Source organism: Opisthocomus hoazin, chromosome 8, assembly GCF_030867145.1.
Source record: "Opisthocomus hoazin isolate bOpiHoa1 chromosome 8, bOpiHoa1.hap1, whole genome shotgun sequence".
NCBI lineage: Eukaryota > Metazoa > Chordata > Aves > Opisthocomiformes > Opisthocomidae > Opisthocomus > Opisthocomus hoazin.
The window spans coordinates 3,694,794-3,721,598 of record NC_134421.1 but is presented as its reverse complement, the minus strand read 5'-3'; the positions used below and the strand labels follow the sequence as shown (position 1 = coordinate 3,721,598).

Here is a 26,805-nt window from a genome sequence, read left to right as displayed (position 1 = left end):
GCTGTGGGTGCTGTGGAGCTCTGTGGGTGTGGATCGTCACGGGTGCTGTGGAGCTGCGTGGACACAGTGGAGCAGCACCGATGCTGCAGACCATCCCGCGTGCTGTGGGTGCTGTGGGTGCTGTGGAGCTCTGTGGGTGCGGATCGTCACGCGTGCTGTGGGTGCTGTGGAGCTGCGTGGACACAGTGGAGCAGCACCGATGCTGCAGACCATCCCGCGTGCTGTGGGTGCTGTGGGTGCTGTGGAGCTCTGTGGGTGCGGATCGTCACGGGTGCTGTGGAGCTGCGTGGACACAGTGGAGCAGCACCGATGCTGCAGACCATCACACGTGCTGTGGGTGCTGTGGAGCTCTGTGGGTGCGGATCGTCACGGGTGCTGTGGGTGCTGTGGAGCTGCATGGACACAGTGGAGCAGCACCGATGCTGCGGTCCATCCCGCATGCCGTGGGTGCAGCGGAGCGGCGTGGGTGCCGTGGAGGCGGCTGGGACGTTCCCGCGCCCCGGGTGAGCAGGGCAGCCCCGCACCTCTCTCCCGCGGGGGACAGGGTCGCCCCGCAGCACGGCCCCGCCCGGGTGCTGCCGTGCCATGCCGTGCGGGGGTGACGGCGCGGCAAGGAGCATGCGTGCGGGGGGCGGAGAGGGAGGAGGAGGAGGAGGAGGAGGAGGGATGGCGCGGGGAGGCGGCCGCTGTTTATTTGCGGGCGGGCGGGCCGCGACTGGGCAGAGCGCGGGCGGCCGGCGGCGGTCCCGCTGCCCGCCCCGCACCATGCGGCCGCCGGGGCAGCGGGAGGCGGCGCGGCGCCCCGCGCCATGGTGACGGGCCCGGCGCCGGCCGCCCGCAGCCGGGACCGAGCCGCGCCGCGGCGGGGGGCCGGGGGGGGGGGCGGCGGCGGCGGTCGCGGTCGCGGTGCTGGCGGGGCTCTGCGCCCTCTGCTACGGCGGCTCCTTGCGGGGGGAGTTCGTGCACGACGACGTCTGGGCCATCGTCAACAACCCCGACGTGCGGGCGGCCGCCCCCGTGGCCGCCGCCTTCGCCAACGACTTCTGGGGCAAGGGGATGGCCGAGAACACCAGCCACAAGTCCTACCGGCCCCTCTGCGTCCTCACCTTCAAGTAAGCGCCCGCGGCGGGGGGACGGGGACGGGGGGGGTCCCGCCGCCCGGCCCGGTGGAAGTTGCCTGGGGAAGGGGAGGGGGACGCTGCCCCTCTCCCCGCAGCCGCCCCGCGTCTCCCCGCCGGGTCCGGGGAGCGGGGGGGGGGCGGCTCTTCCCCGCGCTGCCGGGGCGCGGGGGGGAAGCGGAGCCTTTCGGAGGGCTCTGACGGGTCGGATTCCCCGGGAGTTCCTCCGCGGCTTCACCGCCGCTCAATGATCGCGGCAGAGACTTTCCCGGGCGCCGTCTTGCAGCAGACCCGTAGCCATCCCTCTTTTTTTAAATTATTTTTCATTTTTTTTTTTTTAAATGCTAAGCGAGGGGGGCTCCGCAGGGCCGGCGCGGAGCCCCCCTCCTCTCCCCCTCCCCAGCCCCCCGGCTTCTCGCCGGGCAGAGCTGCCAGGGGAGTTTGGGTTTCACGGGAACGAAGAGAAGCCGAGCGGCGGCCAAGTAGCCTGGCAGTTCCCATCGCTGGTCCTGGCAGCAAAACCCAGACTCCTCTCTCGCTCTCCAAGGAGCACAACTCACAGCGGATCCGCTCCGTTGCGATTCACGCCGGTTGTTGTCCTTCCCATCCGCTTGCTTCTCTTTTTGAGTTTATCCCGGGGAAACGTAAATGACGGTGAGCCGTCACCCGCATCACCTTTAAATGCTGAAACGCGGTGTTTGCGGGGAGCTGCGCTGAAGGGCGAGCGTCGCGGGGTGCTGTCGGTCGGTGGTCGGTGGGTGCTCGCTGCGAGGCGCGCACCGCGTAGACAGCGGTGAGCCTGCCAAGTTGCTGGAGCCTCACGACGCTGCTGATTAACTGTTCGTTAAAAATACCTGATTTAGCAGTAACATTTCACGAACTTCAGCGAGAACGGCGTGTTTTCTGCGAGGCGAGAGCAGCTTCGGGGGATGCGGCGTCCCTGCGCGCTCCCGTGCGGAGCTCGCTGCCCGTCGGTGGTGCGGGAGCCGCGAGCCGTCCGTGCCGGCTGTCTGGGGAAGGAGGGCTGGATGGACGCGGGGTGACGCGTCCTCGATAAAGCAAAAAATCCTTGTAAGCTGGATTGTTCGGGGCAGGTTTTGCACCTTCTGCTGGAAGGGGCTCTCGGCAGGTTTCTGTAGAGAGCGACGGGGACGTGGGCAGCCCCGGGCAGAGCCAGCGTTGTGCACACAAAGTGCCTTCGCTGTCCGGCCAAACTGGTGCAGTCGGGGGAGCCGTGTTGTCTAATTAATCCATTCCTCCAGCCGTGTATCCGGGGGTGATGTGAGAGGTGAGCGGACCTGCATGGATCACCACCGACCGTGCCGCGTGGGGTGGTGGTGCTGGGCTTGGCCTCCTGGCTCAGGTTGCGGGACTGAGGTTACGTTATGCTAATTAGCAAAAGAATCTTAAGCTTTAATAGCGGAATGGAAACTAAATGCTTTGGTTCCCGTCTGTGTGTCTGGAATCTGAATTGGTTTTGCCTCTGCTGTTTAAAGGTGGGAGGGGATGTACAAAAAGGAAAAAGGATGACATGCTGTCCCCATCTAGCCCTTCTCGGAAATTAGTGAGACTAATTTTATGAGCAAGATTTCGTCCTCAAGTGCTTATAATAACCATACAAATAAGACATAGTGTCAAAGGTAGAGTCATTTGTTCACTGCTTGGCATTGCATATGCAGTAGGGAAGGAATCATCTATCTTCCCTGGCTGCGAAGGAAGATGATTTCCACCGCGTCCCAAGTACCCTTGCAGCCCTCCAGCTTCCACATTCTTCCCATTTCATTTCTACCAGTCGGACGTCGGAGGGAGATGCTGAGATCTGGGTGGAGCGGATCCTCCGAACCCAGCGCGCTTCCGAAGAGCCTGCTGGGAGCTCCTGCCAAGCGACCCCGAGCCCGGGGCTGGGCCGTGCTCTGCCCGCCTGAGCCCCCAGCCCTGCCCAGCTCCAGCTTGGTGGTTGCTCCCTGTCCTCCTGCGGAAGGACAAAGGATTTACCCCGATCCCTGTAAAATGCTCAGCAGAAATGGGCTTTTAGCAGCATGGGAGAGAATGGTGTTTGTTATTCCGTTAGGATTGGATGCATCCACGTCGGATGCTTGAGAAAACTGCGACGTGTACTTTGCAGGGTCTTGCTGAGGAACGGAAAGGGGGGACCAAAGTATTCTGATCTATTTATATTTTTTATTTAATTTCCTTTTGTGCTCATTTGGTCAAATCCAAGGCATTTTAACAGTAACGTGGTTCTTTACACCTGCCCAGTGGCTCCGCTTCTGTTGCGTGAAACTGTGATCTGTAAAGGCTCGTTTTGAGTCTAGCTGCACTAAGATTAAAAATCTGGGAGATCTCCAAACTGCATGTACGGAACAGATATGAAGGGTGGGCTGAAATCTGGGTCTCCAGATCCATCAGTCCACAGAAACTTGGTCTCTTTTCTGTCCTTCGTGGCTGTGAAATGAAGAGGAAGGACTCCTGAAGCCCTGTAGGCTGTTCATTAGGCTGAACATATCCTGCATAGATGCTACGCGTTCTTGAAACGATCTCAATTAAAAAAATGTATCACGTCTGTCAGAAAACTCTTAGGCAGTTCAGTGTCCCTCACGTATTGGAAATCTTAAATGACAGTCCTGGTACCAGTAGACTAAAGATCTGGAGCCAAACAGTGAAAAGAGCTCAAGTATTTGACATTATTCACACCGGAGCGGTCAGCATGAATGATCAGAGGAAAAGAAGAGCAGCCTGTGTTACTGAAACCATTACACAGAACTTAAAATGTTCACATTGTTTAGTGTGGATTAACAGAAGAAGAGGAGAAAGAACCCCTGCACATGGGCTGCTCAATGAAACAATGTTTGCTTTGTGTCTTTGAACTTCTCTCACCTTTTCTCCTGACTTAATAAAGTAAAGGAGTGTTAAAACTAGTCGGTTCCAAAATGGGGCCAGACTCTTTTCAGTGGAGCCCAGCAACAGGACAAGGGGCAACGGGCACAAACTGAAGCAGAGGAAGTTCCAGCTGAACCCGAGGAAGAACTTCTTCCCTCTGAGGGTGACGGAGCCCTGGCCCAGGCTGCCCAGGGAGGTTGTGGAGTCTCCTTCTCTGGAGATATTCCAGACCCGCCTGGACAAGGTCCTGTGCAGCCTGCTCTGGGTGACCCTGCTTCGGCAGGGGGTTTGGACCAGATGACCCACAGAGGTCCCTTCCAGCCCTTACCATGCTGTCATTCTGACATTCCTGTTGTTAGGTGACAGGTCTAGCACAGCTCCTCACCTGCACAGAAGCTGGGGTGGTCTGCGATGGTTTAGCTTAGTCCTCGGGAAAAACTTACCTCACGCCCTCTTCTCCGGTGCTGTCACTCACAGATGTTTACCTGCAGCTATTTTCTTCTCCAAGAAGTGATTCAGTATACTCCTTTCTAAAGAAGGCGGCTTCTTGGATTCAGGAGATACTGTTTCTTGGTGTCTTCCATATAAAATGTGAAGACGAAGGATGGAAAAGAAAAAAAGCACTGCCAGTTCTGTAATTCACTTGGGATTTTATATTTAAACTGGGTGCTTGCTGTCTTACACCTTGTCTCCGCTAACAGAAGTTCGGTGAATCATTTATTCCCTCGGCAGCACTGAAGTTATTCCTTGGTTCCAGTGGTTTTGCAAAAAGATTTCCCAGCTGTTGAAGCAGAGGGTGCAGTCCTCGGCGCTGTCTCCCTCCCTCTTTTTCTCCTTGTCTGTCGGATCCCCCGTTTATACAGAATTTCAGCCCAGGAACGGACAGCTGATGGAGGTTTGATGTGGCCAGCGACACAGCTGCAGGTGTGCGGTGATAGGAAGCGGTGAGAACAAAGCCTGCTGAAAACCCCCGCTGCCAAGGTTCAAAGACTCCTAACTGGAGATCACAGAATGACAGAATGTTTGGGGTTGGAAGGGACCTCTGTGGGTCACCCAGTCCAACCCCCCTGCCGAAGCAGGGTCACCTACAGCAGGCTGTAGAGGACCTTGTCCAGGCGGGTCTGGAATATCTCCAGAGAAGGAGACTCCACAACGTCCCTGGGCAGCCTGGGCCAGGGCTCCGTCACCCTCAGAGGGAAGAAGTTCTTCCTCATGTTCAGCTGGAGCTTCCTCTGCTTCAGTTTGTGCCCGTTGCCCCTTGTCCTGTCACTGGGTACCACTGAAAAGAGTCTGGCCCCATCCTCCTGACACGCACCCTGCTGATATTTGTAGGCATTTATCAGGTCCCCTTGCAGCCTTCTCTTCTCCAGGTTGAACAAGCCCAGTTCCCTCAGCCTCTCCTCGTAGGGGAGATGTTCCAGTCCCCTCCTGATCCTTGTAGCCCTCCGCTGGACTCTCTCCAGTAGCTCCTCATCTTTCTTGAACTGGGGAGCCCAGAACTGGACACAGTACTCCAGATGGGGCCTCACCAGGGCAGTGTAGAGGGGAAGGAGAACCTCCCTCGTCCTGCTGGCCACACTCTTCTTGATGCACCCCAGGATCCCCTTGGCCTTCTTGGCAGCCAGGGCACACTGCTGGCTCATGGTCAACCTGTCGTCCACCAGGACACCCAGGTCCTTCTCCGCAGAGCTGCTCTCCAGCAGGTCCACCCCAAGCCTGTGGTTGTGGGGGTGGTGGAACGAAGGCCCAGGAGAAGCAAGCGCCCTGCCCGCTCGACCGCTTTGGCAGCCGGGTGGAGGTGGCTGCCCAGGCAGATGCCGGTGCGGAAGGTGCCTCGGGTAACGGAGGACAAAAGACTGGGCGCAAAGGAGAAGGCAGTGGCAGGTTTAGGTGAGGTAGCCATGACAGAGACCCGAGAGGATGACGCTGGGCAGAGAAGCATGGGAGATACCTGGTCATCCTCAAAGGAGGTGGAAGTCAGTGCTCACTGTGGCTCCGAGGAAGGGCGCGAGGATGCCCGCTCCAGCTGCTGCTGCTGGGTGGCTCTGGTGGCCCGGGAGGAGGGGAGCTGGGGGCGACAGCCATCACGGGGACCTCCGCTCTCCTGCCAGGAATGACATAGACACGCCATCTGCGCACAGAACCGTCCCGCTAGTGCTCTGGCTGGAAAAAATGGGGTAAAAAGAGAAATTACAAGATGCAGGCCGTGCTCAGCTGCCGCCCGCAGAATGGTGCCCTACGCGCTCTGCTAGCCAGCGACGGCCTGGGTCCATACACGCCTAGCGAGTACATGGGGCCCTTCGGCAGCGGTGCCGCGCTCTCTGTGGGCACCCAGAGCCGGGTGTAAGAATGCCAGTGGCTTCAGATCAAAGCCTGAAGTGACTGTGAGCTCGGGTTAGGTGTAAATACAGAGCCAGGGAGAGAATTAATTCAATAATTCACTGCCAGCCTGCTGATCTATCTGGTTGCTTACCGCTGATCCTTCTGTTTTTTCAGCTCTGTCGGTGGCGTGAGTTTCAAGGACAGGCAGCTTAAGGAAGCCAAAACAACCCGGGGAAGAAAAAAAAGACCTTAGATTTTATTTGTTCTTGATTTAATGCTGTATTACAGTTTGACATCGCGGGGTAATATAGTGGAGCTATAACGTGGCAGGTTAAATACACAGTGCGCAAGTATTTTCTTCGCTCTGTACATCTATATTAGGGCAATATCATGATATTTAAGACTGTGTCAGTATTTCTCCTGCACAGCTTAGTCTAATATTTCTACCCCAGCTACAGCGATCGCTCTCCGTACTGATACTGTGATGCCTGCCATGAAATTGGGGTCGTACTGGTGTAGCCACACGGGGTGAGGTGGTTGCTTTTATTAGACTGGTTGCGTTATAGCTGGAATATATGGACACGTAAGCTTGTTTTCTGACCCAGAGCAGAGTGCCTTGCTGCCATCTCGGGTCTGGGAGAGGGTTTGTGTGCCTCAAAGCCTGGTTTTTCCCGGTGCTGGGTGCGCAGAGGAATCTCCCCCCCGTCCCAGTGTAATTTTCGTAGCAGGTGCCTGATGCTGTGGGGTGTAGGCTTTGGGGCTGTGTTTCCCTAGGGGTTGCTTGCCCTCCGTGGAAGGAGGCCGGGGCTCCCGGGGAGGGTCGGGGGAAGCTCCCTGCCCGGGGAGGCTGGGGTCCGTGGTGCTGCGCCGCTTGCAGCTGAGCCCCGAGGCGAGGATCTGCCCAGGGGGAGAGGTGTGCATGGAACGCGTTGGGCTCTGGCCTAGTCACGAAGTAATACTCAGCCAAATTTGTCTGTCGGTTGAATTAAAAGCCATTTATTCTGAGAGAAGAGTTCACTAAAAGGTCTAGGCGGATTCTCCCGAAAGACTTGGCTGATGTGAGTCCAGTCACGCCTGTGTTTGCTGCTGGCTCCAGTGCTGTTTTGTCTCTATTTAACACCTACCCGTTCCTGGGGATTTTCTCTCCTATTCCTCTTGCACCAATGTCACCCTTAATTTTCTTTTGTCTTCTTTTACCTAAAAGGCTCAGCTTTGGAGCAGCCTTCCTCCCCGCAGGAGCATCCCTGTCGATACTCCTTAGAGTCCATGAAAACGAAGTGCTCTGGCTGCTGCCGCTTAGCTAGAGGCATTGCTCTGCATTTACTCGCTCTTTCTGACTGCTTTCCTGGGCTTTCTCATTTATTGTCTCTCAGATTGAAAGGAAAAAAAAAGGAGAAAAAAGAAAAGGCTGTTCTCTTTTCACTCGCTATACTTGTTTGGGTTTTATTTTTAAATTTGCTTCTATATAAATTAAAGTGGCCCTTCCTTCATGGTCTGCAGATCCGAGCTGAAAGATTCCCAAACTTATTTCAAATTTGTCGCAAAACTCTGGTACCCAGTTTGAAATATTGTCTTCATTAGGCCTAATCACTTTAGACTAAACTTCTGTTAGTGTTGTTTTTTCTTCTTGATGACCGAGTGTCCGAGCTAGGAGCTTGAACACGTCTCGTCTCTGACTCTGCGCTCGGGAGAGGGCTGCGTGATGGCTGCCAAAGAGTTTCACGAGATGTTTGTTCCCCTCCGTTCGTTGCTCTTGCTGAAGTAATACTTAAGAATTATTTTGGTGACAAACTCTCTTTTTGTTCAAAATCTGGGTAAAATGAGACCTGGCGTGCCAGTCTGTAAATTGCCATCGTCTGGCTTCTTTTCATTTTTCAAAGCCATTTTCAGGGACAGATCTAAAGCCACGTGAATGATACTTTTGGTATTCATAACACGGGAATGATTATCAAGCCACATGTCCTAGGGTTTCCCGAGAAATTTCTGCCCTGGCACATCTGCCGCTTCCAAGGTACTGCTGCTTCCCAGTCTGATCGTGATTTCTGTTTTCTTTCCCTAACTGGAAGCAATAACCTGCTTTGAATGTTGATACGTAACGAGCGCTCTGGTAAGCGATGGCCGCGGTGCTGTAAGGGAATTGCTGTAGCTTGGGAATGGGTATGGCCTCTCTCGTCTCACCCGTCCCCGTTAGAGCAAATCGAGTAACGAACCATTTAAGCCTTATTTTCCTTTTAGTTCTGAGGCATTGTACTGTGCTATAAACAGATTATCAGCACAAGGTGCTGCTGCGCCGCGGTGGAAACTCTGCTCTGCTTGCGCTGGCCGTCGCACGGACGCTGCTGCGAGGGGTCTGGTTTTCTTCTTACCGCTACAGGTTTCTCATTCATCTCTCAGCTGTTTCCACACAGAGCTTTAACCATTATTGCCACTGATGCCGCTGCACGGTTTTTGGAGGGCAAGTGCTCGTTCTCCTGGCATGCAGTGGGTGCATCTGTGGAGTTTATAAGGGGATTCCACCGTGCGCTGAAATTGGGCATTAGTTTGCAAAAAGTTTGGCATTTATATCATACAATTCCAGAGGGAAGGGAAGATCACGGGAAACTTAAGCCGTCCTTGTATGTTAGATTAATTTGTATAAATCTGCATGTGAGCCTTCCCCTGTAAAAACTGTGGGGGTTTTATGAGGTGTGGGATGCTCCAAGACTTGCCATTAAGTGTTACTCACTATAACAAGTTACCATTACTATCCTGTGCATTTCTATTTCATAAGTTGTTGTAGTTTTTGTTAGTCTTTTGAAAATAATAAAGCAGATTAAACTAAACAAGAGCTGCCCAGGGATAATAATGAAGTCTATAAAAAGAGAAACTTTCCAATTATGGTTTACAATATTATTAAATCATAAGAGGTCTTTAAAAAGTTTGAATGAGTCTTTCTGTGTACAAGTGGATAAAAAGCACTATATGAGAACCTGGGGGTGCTGGTGATTATATGCCATAACGGGATATGAACGGGATTTGTCTGTGAGCCCGTGCTCTTGTGGCATAGACCCCTCTGGTTCTGGGTCTGCGAGGATGAAGTCACTGAATCCCACTCGATTTCCAGGCCCTCTGTATGGGGAATTGCTTACCCAAGGAGATGCGTCCCTGCCTGAGGACTTCTTTAGAGGAGCAGTGAGTGCCCGTGGCTTGAGGGTAGCATGGTGCGTGGTCCCTGCTCTACCAATGCCATTCTTCAAACGGGGCGGCTGTGCCAGGGGGAGGGAGGGTGGGCAAGTGGTTAACTGGGGGTTCTGATAGATGTTGCTTGTTCTTTTAAGAGCAAGAGTGATTTGCTTTCTTCTGGAGGGCTCTTTCACGAGCTCTGCTCAGTGGACCTTCAGCAGCTGGTGCCTTTGAAAGTCTCTTTCCGAGCGCAGAGCTATGCAATTGCTTTTTCTAGAGTGGATGGTGGAGGAACAGAGAAGCTGCTGTAGGTGGCAAGGCAAAGTACACCGTTGTTCCTGGAAAACATCCATTAGGCTTCACAAAATGAAGGGATTTCTGTGTTAGGGCATATACCTCTTATTTTGGGATAACTGCTGCTTGGGCCTGTAGTTTTGGCAGTGCTCTGCCTTGGGTGTGACATGCTGAACCACAGATGCTGCAACGCTTGGACACGAAGACCGGTGTTGGGACAAGAGTCTTTGCCTTGAATACATGTTTTGGTGCAGCCTTCTCTGCCCTGATGGGGCACGTGATCGATGCTGAGATTTCTGTAATGAGTTTTTATTTTGGTGGTAGCTTGGGTGATGCTGATCAGCCCTATTAGAAGATACCTGACAATGTCACCCAGTATCAAGAGGCCGCTCCTTGGCGTATGTGCTCTCCCCGTCCTCTTCCCCTGGGCCCTTTGAGGGCCTGTGCGTTTGAAGTCCCATTGGCCACTTCTCAGGAAGCTCAGCACACGCTTTGCCTCCAGGGACTCTTCCAGCAGAGGTGTTGAAGCAATGCAAAGCTCTTCTCCGAGCGTGGAGTGCTTCGCGGGTGGCTTCCCTGAGGAAAGACCTCCTTGAGGTCAAAGACCTTGAGATGGTAGCGTCTCCTCTTTGGAGTGTCTCCATCCCTGTGAGTGTGGTCACTTGCTTTATTCAGCCCCAGATCTTTAGAATACCGTTTGCTGATACCTCTCTGGTTTGACAGGCAGTCAGTTCGGAAAACCTGGCCAGCCCAAAGCATCTGCTCTCCTTGCTGTGTGCTCCACCAAGGCCGCAGCACCTACCTGGCAAGTTGTGCTTTAGCTCGGATGGGTGTTGCAATTTTGACGCAGAAGCCGCTAAGGTCTTCCAGCCCACACGAAGCTGCAGATTAGAAATGATGTTAGTATTGGAGTCTGTTGGGCTTGAAATTAAAAAAAACAAAAAAGAGAGATTTTCCCAGTGTGTGAGCCAGTTTCGATATGGAAATGTAAACCTCCTCTCCTGTAACAGAGTGCAGTTATTGCCTCGGAGCTTCTGTTCATGAACATCATCTTGGAGAAACATCACTGCTTACTTAATTTTGAGATTCGTATCTCCGTTTTACTTTCTTTGTTTGCTGGGCTGTGTACCGTGTAAAATTACGACACGACGCCGTGATAATCTTGCTGCCAGAAAACAAAGACAAGACTGAATCTCTGTTGAGGGTATTAAAGTTTAAGAAGGGAGAGGTTATTCTGGTTGATTTACCCAGCCCCTCCTGCTCCCTTGCCCAGAATTTGCTCCGTAGTTGCTCCACAGTGGAGCGAATTTGGCTTTCGGTAGTAGGCTGCCTTTTTTCCCCCACGGGTGGATGATCACGCAGGGGAGTTTTGCAAAGTTCTCGTGATTTGGGTTGGAGCTGTTTGGAGCCCCAGGTTTGCTCGCCCGTCTGACATACAATAAACTCAACCGCTGCTAACATTTCAAAATGATTCTGCTGGGATTGTTTCAGGACAAAAGAATGTTTCCTTCGTTGCCACATGGCCTAATTTCTTATGACAAAGAGCTTTAGCAGCAAAAACCACTGGTGTGAATACAGCACCTGCACCCAGGCACGTTTGGTGCTCATGGACCGCCAAAGATGGTGTTTAAAACGCACACCGAGGCACGCTTGCAGTCACATTTTGCTGCTTAATGGGAGGTTGATCTGAATATCGTGGTGGTGTGATGTTTGTGTTTTGTTCTGCCTTTTTTTCCTTTTTTTTGCCTAAAAGAGTACGCAGGGGACTAGCCAAGCTGTGAGGTGAATCACAGAATGACAGAATGGTGGGGTTTGGAAGGGACCTCTGTGGGTCATCTGGTCCAACCCCCCTGCCGAAGCAGGGTCACCCAGAGCAGGCTGCACAGGACCTTGTCCAGCCGGGGCTGGAATATCTCCAGAGAAGGAGACTCCACAGCCTCCCTGGGCAGCCTGGGCCAGGGCTCCGTCACCCTCAGAGGGAAGAAGTTCTTCCTCATGTTCAGCTGGAGCTTCCTCTGCTTCAGTTTGTGCCCGTTGCCCCTTGTCCTGTCGCTGGGCACCACTGAAAAGAGTCTGGCCCCGTCCTCCTGACACCCACCCTGCAGATATTTAGAACCATTTCTAAGGTCCCCTCTCAGCCTTCTCTTCTCCAGGCTGAACAAGCCCAGCTCCCTCAGCCTCTCCTCGTAGGAGAGATGCTCCAGTCCCCTCATCATCCTCGTAGCCTTCCGCTGGACTCTCTCCAGTAGCTCCTCATCTTTCTTGAACTGGGGAGCCCAGAACTGGACACAGCACTGCAGATGGGGCCTCACTGGGGCAGTGTAGAGGGGGAGGAGAACCTCCCTCGCCCTGCTGGCCACACTCCTCCTAATGCACCCCAGGATCCCATTGGCCTTCTAGGCAGCCAGGGCACACTGCTGGCTCATGGTCAACTTGTCCCCCAGCACACCCAGGTCCCTGTCCACAGATGCTTTTATGTAACTGTTTTCGGTAACTTACATCAGGTAGTTCGCTGTTCACAAGCCTTTTTTGACCTGATGTTTGCCTCCAGAAGGGGTGTGACGAGCACACCCTGCCTTTGCGATAGGTGACCTGACGAGAGCGGGAAGATCTGTCCCCGACCAGGTTCTCTGTCTCCTGCCAGTAGACCTGTTTCTCAGGGTGGGAAGTGATCAGACGTGATGCGTGGAGACTAATGAAAGATTTTTTTTTTTCTCAATAAGGTTGTCAGATGTCATGTTTTTAGTGGTTGGCCCTCACACCTTGGCCAGATAAGTAAATAAAGAAGAGTCTCTCACGTTTTGGTGAACGGGTTGGTATCACCTGGTAGCCTGAGCACTTGTCCTTGCTGTCCTCGCCTGCCCATGTCTGCTTTCTCCAGAAATCAGGTTGCCAGAGCACACTTTGGCACTTAGTGGGGGGGGGGGCAATGGGCACAAACTGAAGCAGAGGAAGCTCCAGCTGAACATGAGGAAGAACTTCTTCCCTCTGAGGGTGACGGAGCCCTGGCACAGGCTGCCCAGGGAGGCTGTGGAGTCTCCTTCTCTGGAGATATTCAAACCCCACCTGGACAAGGTCCTGTGCAGCCTGCTCTGGGTGACCCTGCTTCGGCAGGGGGTTGGACTGGGTGACCCACAGAGGTCCCTTCCAACCCCAACCGTTCTGTCATTCTGTGATGGTGATGGTTGTGTTCCATCTGCCTGCTTTTCAGCCAGCAATGATTCAGCTCTGTAAAGAGCGAGTCCTGCCGGTGCAGGCCCTGCCCTTGCAGGCACCCACGGGTGCCTCTGGGCTGTGGCTCCGTTGGGGCAGGGTGGCCACGTGCTGGCCCGGGGGCTGCTGCTGAAACTCGGGCTGGGTGCCTGCTGCTCCCGTTTGCCGTGGTGTGTCGTTCTGTGCTGGCAGAAGAGAGGGAGAGGGGTGGAAAGGGATGGATGCTGCTGCCCTGAAGTGGCTTGCGGGAGAAATGGGGGGGGGGGGGGGGGAAGAAAAGCCCCAACTCCTCATGTGTTCTTGAACCACACAGACTGACGTCTTGTTAAAATGTACCTGTGTCAACCCATGTGTCAAAGGAAGGGGGCAAGTCATGCTAAAATCTCACTTTTCCCAAGCTCTCTGGGTTTCAGCTGTTGCCTCCACAAACGCAAAGTCCGGTGGGAGCAGGGCAGGAATGCGCGGGTAAGACTCCGGGTCTGGTAAAGTTAGATTGGCCTGGAAAATGCAGCCCAGGACAGATAGCAACTCTGTTGCTTATAAGTAAGGAATGTGAAGGGTATTTATAAAAAGCATATGTTGTCTGGCCTTCACAGACACACCGCACCTCCTCTGTCTTGCAAAAAAACCTCTGGTGCTGGCAGTAGTAGCAACTACTCGGTGGCTTTGCTGTTGTGTCCTGAGTGTTGTGGGAGACCTGGAGTCTGTTGGTAACGACAGGAAGGGTTACGGACCCTTCGGCGTGTTTACAGCTGCGTTGAGAATATTTAGATTGAGTCAGTATGGGATAATAGCATGAACTCTTCATGAAGCAAGTGGGCATCTGAAGATGACCAAAATTAAAGCAGTCTTTTCATTACCTTCTTTTAATTATCTTCTTGCGTGTAATCTAAAGGCATTTGGGACAGTAAGGTAAAAATAAATCTCTACTTATATTGCCAAAATTTCCAAGTGTTACATACTGATTTATTTTTTACAAGCTTGTCCCTAAAGTAAATACTAGAAACTTATCCTTCTCAAGTGCATAGTACCATGAAAATTTCAGGAAGATCTGTCCTTTATTTGCACTTTTTTTAGAATGAGAAAACAGTTTGATCCTCATTTTAGTAGTATTTCAGAGCACTGTAAAACTCTGTCAGTCAGTTATAATGGAAATTATTATGATGTCAAATGGAGGATTATCTTGTCTTAATTGTGATCTCTGCAAGCAGCATGAGTAAAGGAAAATTTAAAAACCAAATTCCCTGCTTTCTTTCAAGGACCCCAGTATCATTTAAAAAGGAAAACAAAACAATCTAAATATTTCACGGAGTGTCTTGCCTATTGTTTTTTTTTAAATGGCCTTTAACATTGGTACTTCCAAATTCCTTGTTCATATATGGAGCCTTCCCTCGACAGAGACGCCGTGTGTATGTGCGTGTGGATGTGTCTGTTTATATCTGTTTGTCCAAAGGTACAGATGCAGTTAATTCTAAAGAGAGACGAGTTATCTGTGACTGCATGTAAGGCAACGCCTGTCAGCAGCTGTTGAGCAAGCTGGCTGTGAAAAAACAGTGTCCAGAAAAGTGTGTTAATGCATGCTGTAAAACAAATGTCAGAACAGCTTGTTATGTTTTTCTTTTATGACCGACACGAATGATGAACCCTGATTGTCTCGTTGAGTCGAGGGCGATGTTAACTAACTTATTTTTAGCATCAATGTCCTTATAAAAATGCTGGTAACTGTTAGACCAGCTTCTTAGTGTAGTCCTGATGTCAGAAAGCATTTAAAGAAACGCTTAACCTGCAGGAAGTGAAAGTCCTTGGAAAGTTAGACGGGAATCAGTGCGCCTGTAATGCCGAGCAGATGCTCCAGCCCCTTACCGAGCCCTTGTCTAGGCTGTTCCCAAGTGAGAGCATCTATTCTGTAGTAGAAAATAACTACTCGTATTGTAAAGCTGCCGCGTGGCTGCGACAGCCGCAGAAGGTGCCAGCAGGGAGGCGGGACGAGTGCCGTGCTGCTCATGTTGGCCGGTGGTGTTTGCTGCTAAGGAAGCAGAGACATCGCCTCGTGGCAGTAAACTGTACCGGGAGGGCGCGAGCCTCTCCCACCTCTGGGTCAAGAAGGTTGGCAAATTCAACCTCATACTGGAAAAACTGGGGAAGTGGTTTCTCTTTAATCAGATAAACCAGAAGCGCAAAGTGATTTTCACTAATTAGTTTAATAGCACTTAGAAGGCTGCAGATTGGGCAAAAAGCATCATTTAGAGTATTTGCAAGATGTCCTGCTATTATGAGACCTCCGCAGTCCGATAATGGTTCCGTTTTGTTTCCTTACAGGTTAAACGTCTTGCTGGCTGGCATGAACCCCTTCTACTTCCACGCGGTGAACGTGATTTTACACTGTCTGGTGACCCTTGTGCTGATGTACACTTGTGACAAAGCTGTGTTCAAGGACTGCCGACTTGCTTTTGTCACGGCGCTGTTCTTTGCTGTGCATCCTATTCACACCGAGGCTGTAAGTATGTGACACCAAAAAAACAAGGTGACACAGAAGCTAAAAGCGCATATTTTAAATTTTTTTTTTTTTTTTAAAGAAACCTCTGACTCATACAGAATATGGTACTTGTGATTTTTGCTGTGGAGGAGCAAAGGTGAGAATATACTGTATTTAAAATAATTCGCAGGAGTCATTAAGAAAGAAGTGTATTCATACTTGCCATCTTTCTGCCCCGGCACTAAATTCTTGTCGATGGTCCTAATCAGCGATGCTGGGAATAAACGGACAGGCAGTCAGCTAATGAAAATGTCGAGCCTTCTGAAACCAAAGGCCTCGGTGAGGCCGCGCTCTCCTGCTGGGATATTGTTGCATGCCTTCAGTCATCTCCTATCGTCATCAGTTTAAGGGAGAAAAAGAGAAGGGAGCACTGGTGTGTGTTCTGGAGGAGATGGCTCAGATAGAGGTGATGTGACCCGTGGATTAATTTATATTGATTTCAATTGAAAGCTTGGAGCATCGTCTTCAGAAAAAAACTGTGAGCTTAATAAACGTCGTGGTGGATTTACAGAGCAACAGCTCGAGTTGGAGTTTTTTCTGTTCCTGAGAAGGAAACTTTTAAAAGACATGCTCACACCCAAACTGCAGTCTTTTAGCGTGGGGGAGACACTTGTGTAGGTAAAATGCATCTTGCTGTCTTTGAGAGGGAGATGCAAGGCTTAGCTATCTGTACTTAAAAAAGGAAACACGCTCGTTAGCTGCGATACCGTTGACATCACACGCTCTCGTTAGGAGCCTTTGTAAATGAGCGAGGGAAACTGCTGCTGCGGCTGAGAACTTTGGAGGAGAGATTGCCTTAATAAGAAAAAGCCACGAGCTTTACAGTTGCTCCCTGTGCTGTTGAATGTGAACTCATCAGCCAGGCTCCTTTGGATAATACAGCTTTATATTATCGGGGAGGTTTTAGAAGAGGCACTCTTTGAATCTATTTTTGTCTGGGTTAGAACTTAAAAAGGTTAAAATAAATGCCAGAGCGCTGAATGTATCTTAATTATGTAATCTCAAAAGAGGCAGAATTTCAAAGGGCCTTTTATTTGCATTATGGGCAGTTTTTAGATCTTTATGAAATGGAATATTGAAATAGTTTGTAAAAAGAGTGTTTATACATTCTTCTTCAGTATTCCTTTTCTTATAAAAAGATTTGATTAATTACTATGTAGAAAAAACGCTCACAAACTCAGATTATTCAGAAAGATAGTAAATTACATACCACTCATCACTTTTTGGTGATGAAGTTTATTCAAATATTAATTATTAACTCATTCCTATATAACGAATCTTCTCCAAAGAGTTGCTCTTTCTTTAGTCTGTTTTTTTTTTGTAACAAATCTCAGTGCTGGGAGTTGGATGCGTTTCTCATTTGATCCTTATTATACAGAATTAAAACAGATCCCTAAAACTGGCATTTCTCTATGCAACTTTATTAATAATTTAAGAAAGTCAAGGATGGCTTAACTGTTGGTGTTCTCATTTGTTTTGCCAAGTGAGAAGTGCAGCGGACAAACTAAGCGTGTCCTACGCTGTTTTAGTGTGCGGAGGGAGGGCAACACTGGAAGATAAAAAGCTTTTAATAGCAGCAGGTGAAGCAGTCGCTGAACGCGCGTGCCTTTGGATAGATGTGCTTTTACACCTGTGTGTCTCTCTTGCTTCTAGGTAACAGGTATAGTAGGCAGAGCGGACGTCCTAGCCTGTCTACTCTTTCTGTTGGCTTTTCTCTCCTATAATAGGTATGGATCCTCGCTGTCGGGGGTGATCGTACGGTGAGATGCTCTAGTCTTAGGGGGGGGGTGGGGAAATGGGACACCCGTCAGTTGTTAGCTGCCGGCAGAGGTACTTCCCCCGGCACTGCTGTCTGTAGGTGCCCTGGCCCCTGCTTCCAGCTGCAGTGCTGAAGAAGTGACGCTTAGAGGGCTACAAGGATGGTGAGGGGACTGGAGCATCTCTCCTGCGAGGGGAGGCTGAGGGAACTGGGCTTGTTCAGCCTGGAGAAGAGAAGGCTGAGAGGGGACCTTAGAAATGCTTATAAATATCTGCAGGGTGGGTGTCAGGAGGACGGGGCCAGACTCTTTTCAGTGGTGCCCAGTGACAGGACAAGGGGCAACGGGCACAAACTGAAGCAGAGGAAGTTCCAGCTGAACATGAGGAAGAACCTCTTCCCTCTGAGGGTGACGGAGCCCTGGCCCAGGCTGCCCAGGGAGGCTGTGGAGTCTCCTTCTCTGGAGATACTCAAGACCCGCCTGGACGCGGTGCTGTGCAGCCTGCTCTGGGTGACCCTGCTTCGGCAGGGGGTTGGACTGGGTGACCCACAGAGGTCCCTTCCAACCCCCACCATTCTGTGATTCTGTGATTATGAGAACACATAAACATGAAAAGAGAGCTCAGCGTTTAGGTTCCCCTCTTCCATTGACATTACAGCTGACCGTACGCCAGGGAAGGGCTTGTAGAGTTGGAGCTAAAAATTCTACAGAAAAGTTTTTGACGGACAGCAAATGGTCTGTCTGTAGGGTGAAGGACAGACACATGCCTGCCTCTGAAATATGTGCTGTGACTGTGGGACTCCAGATACCGGGCTGGGAGAGCTCAGGGTTGCGTCTAGACCGTTAGTCATCTGTTTCGGATGAAAACTTGGCGCCGTTTGCTGGTCTGTGTCCTAAAACTGTGACTGAACACATATAGATAAAGAAATAGCTTTACTCAGATGGGTTTTCTGCCCCTTTTGCATTGTTGTTTCATTCAGGAATAGCACTGGGTTGTTATGGCTGCTTGGAAACAAACTGCTTATGTCCCTCTTGGCATATTTGCCACAAATCTGCAACGCTGTTTTCATCAGGGTTCAAAGCTGTAAAATTGGTAGTGACCAAATAGTAATCACAGAATGACAGAATGGTCGGGGTTGGAAGGGACCTCTGTGGGTCACCCAGTCCAACCCCCTGCCGAAGCAGGGTCACCTACAGCAGGCTGCACAGGACCTTGTCCAGGCGGGGCTGGAATATCTCCAGAGAAGGAGACTCCACAGCCTCCCTGGGCAGCCTGGGCCAGGGCTCCGTCACCCTCAGAGGGAAGAAGTTCTTCCTCATGTTCAGCTGGAGCTTCCTCTGCCTCAGTTTGTGCCCGTTGCCCCTTGTCCTGTCGCTGGGCACCACTGAAAAGAGTCTGGCCCCATCCTCCTGACACCCACCCTGCAGATATTTATAAGCATTTCTAAGGTCCCCTCTCAGCCTTCTCTTCTCCAGGCTGAACAAGCCCAGCTCCCTCAGCCTCTCCTCATAGGAGAGGTGTTCCAGTCCCCTCCTCATCCTCGTAGCCCTCTGCTGGACTCTTTCCAGTAGCTCCTCATCTTTCTTGAACTGGGGAGCCCAGAACTGGACACAGCACTGCAGATGGGGCCTCACCAGGGCAGAGCAGAGGGGAAGGAGAACCTCCCTCGACCTGCTGGCCACGCTCCTCTTGATGCACCCCAGGATCCCATTGGCCTTCTTGGCAGCCAGGGCACGCTGCTGGCTTGTTCGGTTCTGGTTCTTTCTTACCTTCTTCCCTCTCGTACAGGCTGGCTGCCCAGTCTGTTAATGATTAGGACACGTCTTTGACTCAGGGGAGTGTGGGTGGGATGGAGGAATTTTTGCTTGTGTAGTGCGTGTTGTCACGTAAGGAGAAATAAATGTGTGTGTTCTAGATGACGCAAAGCAGGTGTTTTTCTGCCCTTTTTCTCTTTGTACTTACTCTGCCTTCCTCTGACTGTTTCAAGTCTGCTTTATCTTTCTGCTTGTCTTTTTTTCCCTTCTCTGCTCAAATTCTTGGTGCACCTCTCAAAATCCATGTTTTCCCTTCTTGTCCTGTGTCAAAACCTTTTCTCATTTACCAGCGCGCGGTGTAGGCTGCTCGTGTCACTTATTGCCAGCTTCTGAAGAAATTTAGGAAAAGTGACTCAATATTTGTGTGAATGTAGTAAACACGAAAATGAGAGAGAAGTTAAAACATTTATGTCAAATCTGTTTTTCAGGAGCGTGGATCAGCTTTATGTTGGGGAACATTTCCCTCCCACCGCCTCCCCGTTCTTTTTGCTGCTCAGTTTATTCCTCGGGACGTGTGCAATGCTGGTGAAAGAAACTGGAGTCACTGTGTTTGGGGTGTGCTTGGTTTATGACTTCTTTTCCCTCTCCTGCAATGGACTCAGACTGTAAGTAACTTGCGATGCTCACTCTGCTTTTCAACTGTTACCACCTGTGTGTGCAAAATATATATCATTATATACAGCGCTGTGGGTGGTGGACTTGCCCCTCTGAATTAAATGTCAGACATTTGACAAGTTTGGAGGACACCAAGGTTTCATTCTGGTTTTTTTCTCTCTTTTTTTTGTTACTCTACTGCTGCCTGAGGACTTTTGCTGGGTAGATGAGATGTGAAGAGCTGCTGTCTAAAATGCTCGGTTCACTCTGGCAGGGCTAACATTTGTTTCTTCTGTGGGAGTTCCGACTGAAGCGTCAACGTCTGAAAATTTCTCTGGATGAACTCCTTCCATTTGCAACATCTGCTTGATTATTCAGTCATAATGTCATGGTTGTAGAAATATCATGTAATATTTAGTTGTAAAATCAGATTTGATCCCTTCTATCCTTATGGAATGGAAAAAGAGGGAAAATATCCGGCCAGTTCTGGAATGATTGGAATAATTAGCCACTCTCGGCAGTCACTGGAGAAAAATCAAACACTTTGAAGTTTGTATCCCTCCCCTGCTTACTGTCACAAATAACTATGCTAGTCTTCATCTCCATTAAAAGTCAGAAGTCTTTTGTTTGATGGAAGCTGCTTTTTATCCATTTCTCTCGCAAACCGTACCCGGTGCCGATCTGTCGGCGAGCTTACTGCCGCTGAGAAGGGGGGGTCTCGCTCCTCCATCGCTGCTCGTATCCCCCCGGTGCTGCCCCGCGGGCTCTGGAGCCTGGCACACCCCTGCGGGAGCTCGTGTATCTGGGTTAGAAAAAAAAAAGGACGCTGGGTTCGTGTTTCTGCAGTAGTGAATTAAATCAGCTCCCAGATGGGTTTTTGGAGCGCCAGAGCTGGCACAACGTGAGAGCGGCAAATGCAGGGAGGAGCAGAGGGACTCTCCTCTTCCGGAGGCATCCTGGCTTCCCTCCCGTTCCAGCCCCTTCCTCCAGGTCCCGATGGGGCAGGGGATGGGGCAGGGACCGCGTTTCGGGTCCACCTGCCCTCCCTCCAGCAGCGGTCGCGGTCGGAGGGCGGGTGCAACTGGTGGGCAGAGGGTTTCTCCAGTTTTGACTGGAGGAGTCGTGCGTAGCAGTGTGACCGGTGGGCAGGGAGCCAGCAAGGAGCTTTCTGGGGACTGGCAGCCGGCGCGCTGGTGAACACTTGCAATCTGCCAGGCTCGTTGCAGGAGCTGCCTGGCTAAATGTAACACAAACGTTAATCGATCGGGGGCAAAGCGGTGCCCTCCTTCTTCCCCCTCCCCTCCATCTCCCCCTTCCCATCGGTTCACATTCCAGTGGCCTCTTCAGCTGATTTCTTTGCTTCCGTGGCGTATGTTTGCCCAGCTGTGGCAGTTATTTAGCTTGCAGGAGTGAAGGTCTGTAGTCCAGATGTGGGGCATTTTCACATTTGCTCTGGTTGCCTGTATTGACCACTTTCTGGTCTGTCCGTGGCGCTCGGGGCTTTATGACTCTCTCTGACTTTTTTTAGGGGGCAGCTGAAAACCAGCAGCCTTCTACACGCTGCTGGAGCTCGTCTCCTCCTGCTCCTTCCTCCAGCCTGTATGGATTTATTTTCTGTTTAAGTGAGGCAGAACACCAATTATTTTCTACAGGAGAAAAATTGGGAATGGCACCATAGTCTGCCTCACAGCGCTTCCCATCCTACCGGAGATCCAGAGGACAGCTTGACACGGGAATGCTCATCTTCTGTTGCTGTCGGGTCTCTTCCTCTACATCTAGTTAGGAACTAATAAATCCTGTCCTCCCAGTGTGCAAAGACTTTGTGTTTTGGATTAAATAAAATGTTCTCTGTTGTAGCTAGATGCCATGTTGTGCTGTTTTCGTAATGTTCAACCTTTTGATGAGTAAGAGTGAAAAATAAAAATCCTAACATCCTTTTCTTTCCCCTTTCCCCTCTTTTTTTTTTTTTTTCCCCCCTCCCCTTTTCTCTGCATGCGTAATCAGGAGAAATGGGGGGATCCACCAGAGACCTGCCCGGCAGCCCGTGGCCTCGCTGCAGGTCCCTCCGGCCGGCCGGGAGAACGGGAAGCATCGCTTTGCTCACCGGGGCGCCTGGAGCTCCTGCCACCCGCCGTCACCCGAGGAGCCGCGGAGCGGTGGCCTTTCCGTGCCCGGCAGAGCCATGTGGGCCATTCGGAGGTACTGCTGGCTACCTGCCACTCTGCTGCTGTTTGCTTTGCAGCCTTACCTTTAAATCCTGCTTTCAAATGTCGAGCCGTTCACTTTTTTAGCCATTTTTATCCTGAAATGTGCTGTAATTGTGCTACTGGAGAGGGAAGAGAGGGGAAGGTGGAAGGAAGGTTAAGGGAAGCAAGAGGAGGGAATTGAAAAATGCATTTCTGCTTGGGAAGAGGAGAATATCTGAGGGCTGTCCATGTCCTGAGACTGTCTGTCCTAATGTGATGTTGGTAGGCACTGCTCTTCTTCCCAGCTTCTCCATGGAGAAAGCCAAAACTCTAATGCTAGTTTGAGTGAGAAGAGGGGGACTGTGTGCACGTATGCAATAACGCCTGACGTGAGGCGAGTGCCGTGTGAGCAGCATATTATATGATGATGCTAGATATAGAGAGAGATATATATATATATGTTGCTATATGGACATTTTTGTAGGTGTAGTTTCTGCACATGGATATACATACGTGTAAATGTGTGTGTATGCATGTTTATGTATATGTATGAAAGCAGAGGTGGTGCCTGCTTCTGCTCTATGTCTAGGAATGTGCCTATAATGGTGGGAGCTGGGGGATTACGAGGTTGTCGGTAAGGTGGGAACAAGGATGTTTGCCAGTTGCATCCCGCAGTTCTCAGCGTGTTCCTGGTGCCCCTCGCTGGGGAAGGAAGGGCTCTCCTGTAACTCGGGGCCGTCCTCTGGCACGGGACCAGCGCTTGGCACCCTTACTACTGTGGAACAGCAGCGAGTTAGTAAGAGTGTTCCTGGTGGGCGACTCAGCAGCCGCCCCGTACATCTGTGCCACCGTCTGGGGCTTTTTTCTTTTCACCTTGGCCTCTGTACAGTCTGCTTGGTGGCCCTTGCCCAGTTTGCCCTTTGTTGCTGACTTCTGGATTTAACTACAAAAATAGTCACAGTAGGATTTAATGTGGAGACCTGTAGTAGTGAATTGCCCTGCACTACTTACTCCTTGGAGAAAGTGTTTTGTTTGTGGAGGAGATCAGGAGTTACCTGCTGCAGTTCTCTGATCGTTTAATGGTTGGCACCTGAAGCTCTGCTGCAGCTTGGGAAAGGGAGGGTTTCATTCCCACATAGCACCCCTCATCAACAAGTTCAGTAGGAGCTGTTTGCTTGTTGTGGGTTTGGTTTTGGCTTTAAGAATCTTCTTGCTGGGTCAGTATTGCTGGCAGATGGGTGTTAGGTGAGAGCTATAACTTCTCCGATCACAGAGGCTGTTTCCTCTACCTGTGGTTTCAGTGGTTCTGCCCTGCAGGTGTTTTGTCTGATTGATCTGACCGGGGGGTGGTCAGGGTTTGAGTTTCAGTTTGGTGGTGTTGCCTCTCCTGGTGGGAACCCATCACACAAGAATGGTAGGGGTCAAGGCTCTCGGAGGCGGTAAGTGCCACCTGCTCGGGCACAGAGACTCTTCTGGCCCTTGGGAACGGCCTCCAAAATTGTTTGTTTGTTTGTTTTCTCCCCACCTCCTGTATCCCCAGATGAGTAGCACAGTTAGAAAGCATGCGCTACCCTGGTGCCTTCTGATACGCCAGGCCAGACCGGACTGTCCAGAAGGCTCGTTTAACATCTTGCCTCTGGAGTTTAGGACGTGGTGGGGAGGAGTAACCTGAGCGTGACACTGGTGCAGCTGCTGTTCCTGGCCTTTGCTCTCTCCAAGTTTCTTTCAGTGCTCTTTGATATTTGTATTGTTTCCATTTTCTGTGATGGATACTACGGTGTAGAGTATAAATATATAAAATGTCTCCTGTCTTGCTCCATCTTCTTGTTCCTTGTTTCTTTCACCTTGTGGTGGTTTAACCCAACATAACCCTGTTTTTCTCTTTCTTCCTACTGCTCCTTTTCCTCCCTCCTTTGCTTTGTACTTTTTCCAGACACCCTTCCTCTGCCCCCGCTTTGGGGAACGTCCCTTTCTTACACCAAGGGGAAAGCCTCTGGTGTTCCAGCCCCTTCAGGAGAGGCTGCAGAAGTTGTGTTGGAAAGACCTTGCACGTGGGATGGCTTCGGAGGGAGCTCGTCCACGCTGCCAACCGGCGCTTGCTTTTCAGCAGCTGCCTCTTCGAGTCTTGCAAAGGATTTCTGCGCGTGGCAAATCAAGCTCCACACGTACATAGCTGCTTTCTTTTTAAAAAGGGGCTCTCGTGGTGTCAGCCCCTCGGCTTCCCCTTTCAAATGACGATGAGTGTGTACAACACACTTGTGACAGGCTGGTGTGTGATGGTTTGCTGTGTGACAGTTGTGCCCGAGAGCCTCAGGAGAAAGCCTGGGATGGGTTAATGGATGCTGCTTTGAAAGAAACTGCTCTGAACACTGTTGGCAACCTTCTTTGCTAGTTTATCCCTTGCTCTGAATTCCTGTTTACTCTGAAGACAGGTGAAGGCCGGATAACTTCATTTTGCATGGAATGACAGCCTTGTAGAGCCTGGGCAATTTGACCGGTGCCTGCTTGTTGAATAGCAATGTTTGCTAGTCACTATAAAAAATAAATGTGCTGCTGCAGCGTTTGTAATTTCAAGAGATCTACTCAGTCCTCAGCCACACGGAGCATGCTGGCAGTAGTATGGAACAGCACGAATAAATGTGTTGCAGCTCACTGGCTCTCAAAATGACGTCCACGTCACGTGGAGGTCTGTGGACCACAACCTGATCATAGGACTGCGGTCTTCTCCTTGCTTCCATTTGCTGACTCCTTTCACAGGACGGGTTAAAATAGTTGAAATACTCTCTGTACACAGTCTTTCTTTAGTGCTATTAGCATATTTTGTGATATGTAGTAGGAAGCACTCAAGGCAATTGCTCTATTAAAATAAAATCCATCTTTAAAAAAAAAAAGTAAATCCTTGCTGTAGATGAAAAAAGACAAAAGGAAAAACATTGAAGTTCGTGTCGAATATACAAAATTAATTACACAATTTCTCCTCTGTAATCGATGTTTCTCTGACTTGTGCAGGTTTCTTCCATGGAAAAAAGGAGGGGGAAAGGTTTTTAACCATTTCAAAAACTCCAAAGTTGGAGGCAGATTGGGCGCAGTGAAGTAGCTTCAGGTACCTTTATCTAGTGCACCAGGCTGCTAGCTGTGAGGTCTTCATTGGAATAAAACAGCTGTGCACTGCTTAGTCTATACTTTTAAGTACTTGTAATGTGATCAGATAGGCTTCTATTTAATAATAGTTTATTATATATCTTGCTACTAGAGCTAACTGAGAAATGCAGGAAAATGTAATGGAGGAGTTAAGGGAACCAGTCTAATTAGCAGTAACTGGAACTAGTTACGTAAATTCTTGGTGTGGAGAGATTTCTGTTCTTTATTGTCACTTGCTCTTACCGTTGGCTATCCAGTGACTGTGTGGGTTGCAGTCCTGGGTGCCTTCAGGAGTAAGGAATGAGTTAGTCTGGGTGAAACTGTAGGCTTTATCACTGCGATTTATTGCGGTTTTGGGGGATGCTGGCGGATACTAGTGAAACAAGGTAACTAGGATCTCTGCTGAGTTTGATCCATCTCCCTGAATCTGAAGACCTGGAAGAGGCTTGTGACTGTGTGTGCCCTCCCGTATGACACAAATGAAGAAGGGCGGACAGGAACTGTCACACCAGGCTTGTGCTTCTGCTGGGGACAAGGCCAGAGCTTCAGTGCTTGCACGATGACAGTGCATGTACACGTATGTGTCCTATTAAAAAGCAGTATCAGTGCCAACACCTCATTGCTCACCAGTGATACTCTGTTAGATCCATAAACATGTTTAACAAGGAAGATAGATGTAAAACAAGTTGTTACAGTCCCTTGTGCAAGTTGTGTCCGTAGTTATTGTCACTCATTCTCATTTTCTTCATTTGTTGAACCCACTGAAAACAGATCTGCTTTTTTGACCTTTTTTTTAAAAAAAAAAATTCCAAGGCTACATATAGTTATAGTCATGCCATGTGATACGTGCCTCACACTCAGCATTGCTAAATGCTGTCCAGCCTGTGGACACCCTCATACTGCCTAATCACCCTGATGATTCTGAGCTCTGTGAATGAGCCTCTTGAAAAACAAGACTCCTCAATAGCTTGCACACTTACGAAACTGAAATCTCTGTTTGGTGACCCAGAAACTGATTTTTCTTGCCTCTGCTGTTGGTGAATCTCTTCCCTTAGACTGGACAATAGACTGCAGCCATTTTTCATGTACATGAACTGTTGCATTAGTTTTTTGCATGTTTTTTTAATTTAATTTTTTGCCGAGTCGCAGAATGAGAGAAGAAGCAGGTGTACTTGGAGCTGTGCCCAACAGCATCAACTTTAAATCCCTGTGTATGTGCAAAAGAGAGTGAGGGAGCTCGCTACTCGTTAGCACCGTGGGATCCAGACACAAAGCCCCATCGATCCAAAATTCAATGAAATCCTTAAGGCTATAGCAGGGATAAATGTGATCTGATGACTAAACTGGCAGCAATGTTGTTTCCTCTTGCAGTAGCACGGGAGAAAAAGTGGAAATGCTCTACAGAATGTGGTGCATTCCAGGGATGGCTGCGCTAACCCTAAGATTGATAGACTATGAGGAAAAGTATGTTGAGGTCATAACGTGTCTTCCCGGCGTCCCCGCGCAGCATGCGTGGTCCATGTTTGAGCTGAAGCAGATGCTGTTCTCCGGGGTGAAGGAAGAGCGGAGGGAGAAGAGGGGAAAATCACAGAATCACAGAATGTTCGGGGTTGGAAGGGACCTCTGTGGGTCACCCAGTCCAACCCTCCTGCCGAAGCTGGGTCACCCAGAGCAGGCTGCACAGGACCTTGTCCAGGTGGGTCTGGAATATCTCCAGAGAAGGAGACTCCACAGCCTCCCTGGGCAGCCTGGGCCAGGGCTCCGTCACTCTCAGAGGGAAGAAGTTC

General features: G+C 50.5%; 1 protein-coding gene across 1 annotated transcript in view; it reads left to right on the top strand.

The window, feature by feature from the left end:
• The first annotated feature begins 809 nt into the window (after positions 1–809).
• TMTC1 (transmembrane O-mannosyltransferase targeting cadherins 1) overlaps positions 810–26,805 on the top strand; it is a 163,444-nt gene continuing 137,448 nt past the window's right edge. Inside the window, 6 exon segments of the mRNA XM_075428669.1 lie at positions 810–859; positions 861–1,112; positions 15,309–15,486; positions 17,179–17,252; positions 19,526–19,702; positions 21,696–21,890. Coding sequence (XP_075284784.1) covers positions 810–859; positions 861–1,112; positions 15,309–15,486; positions 17,179–17,252; positions 19,526–19,702; positions 21,696–21,890 — 926 coding nt within the window.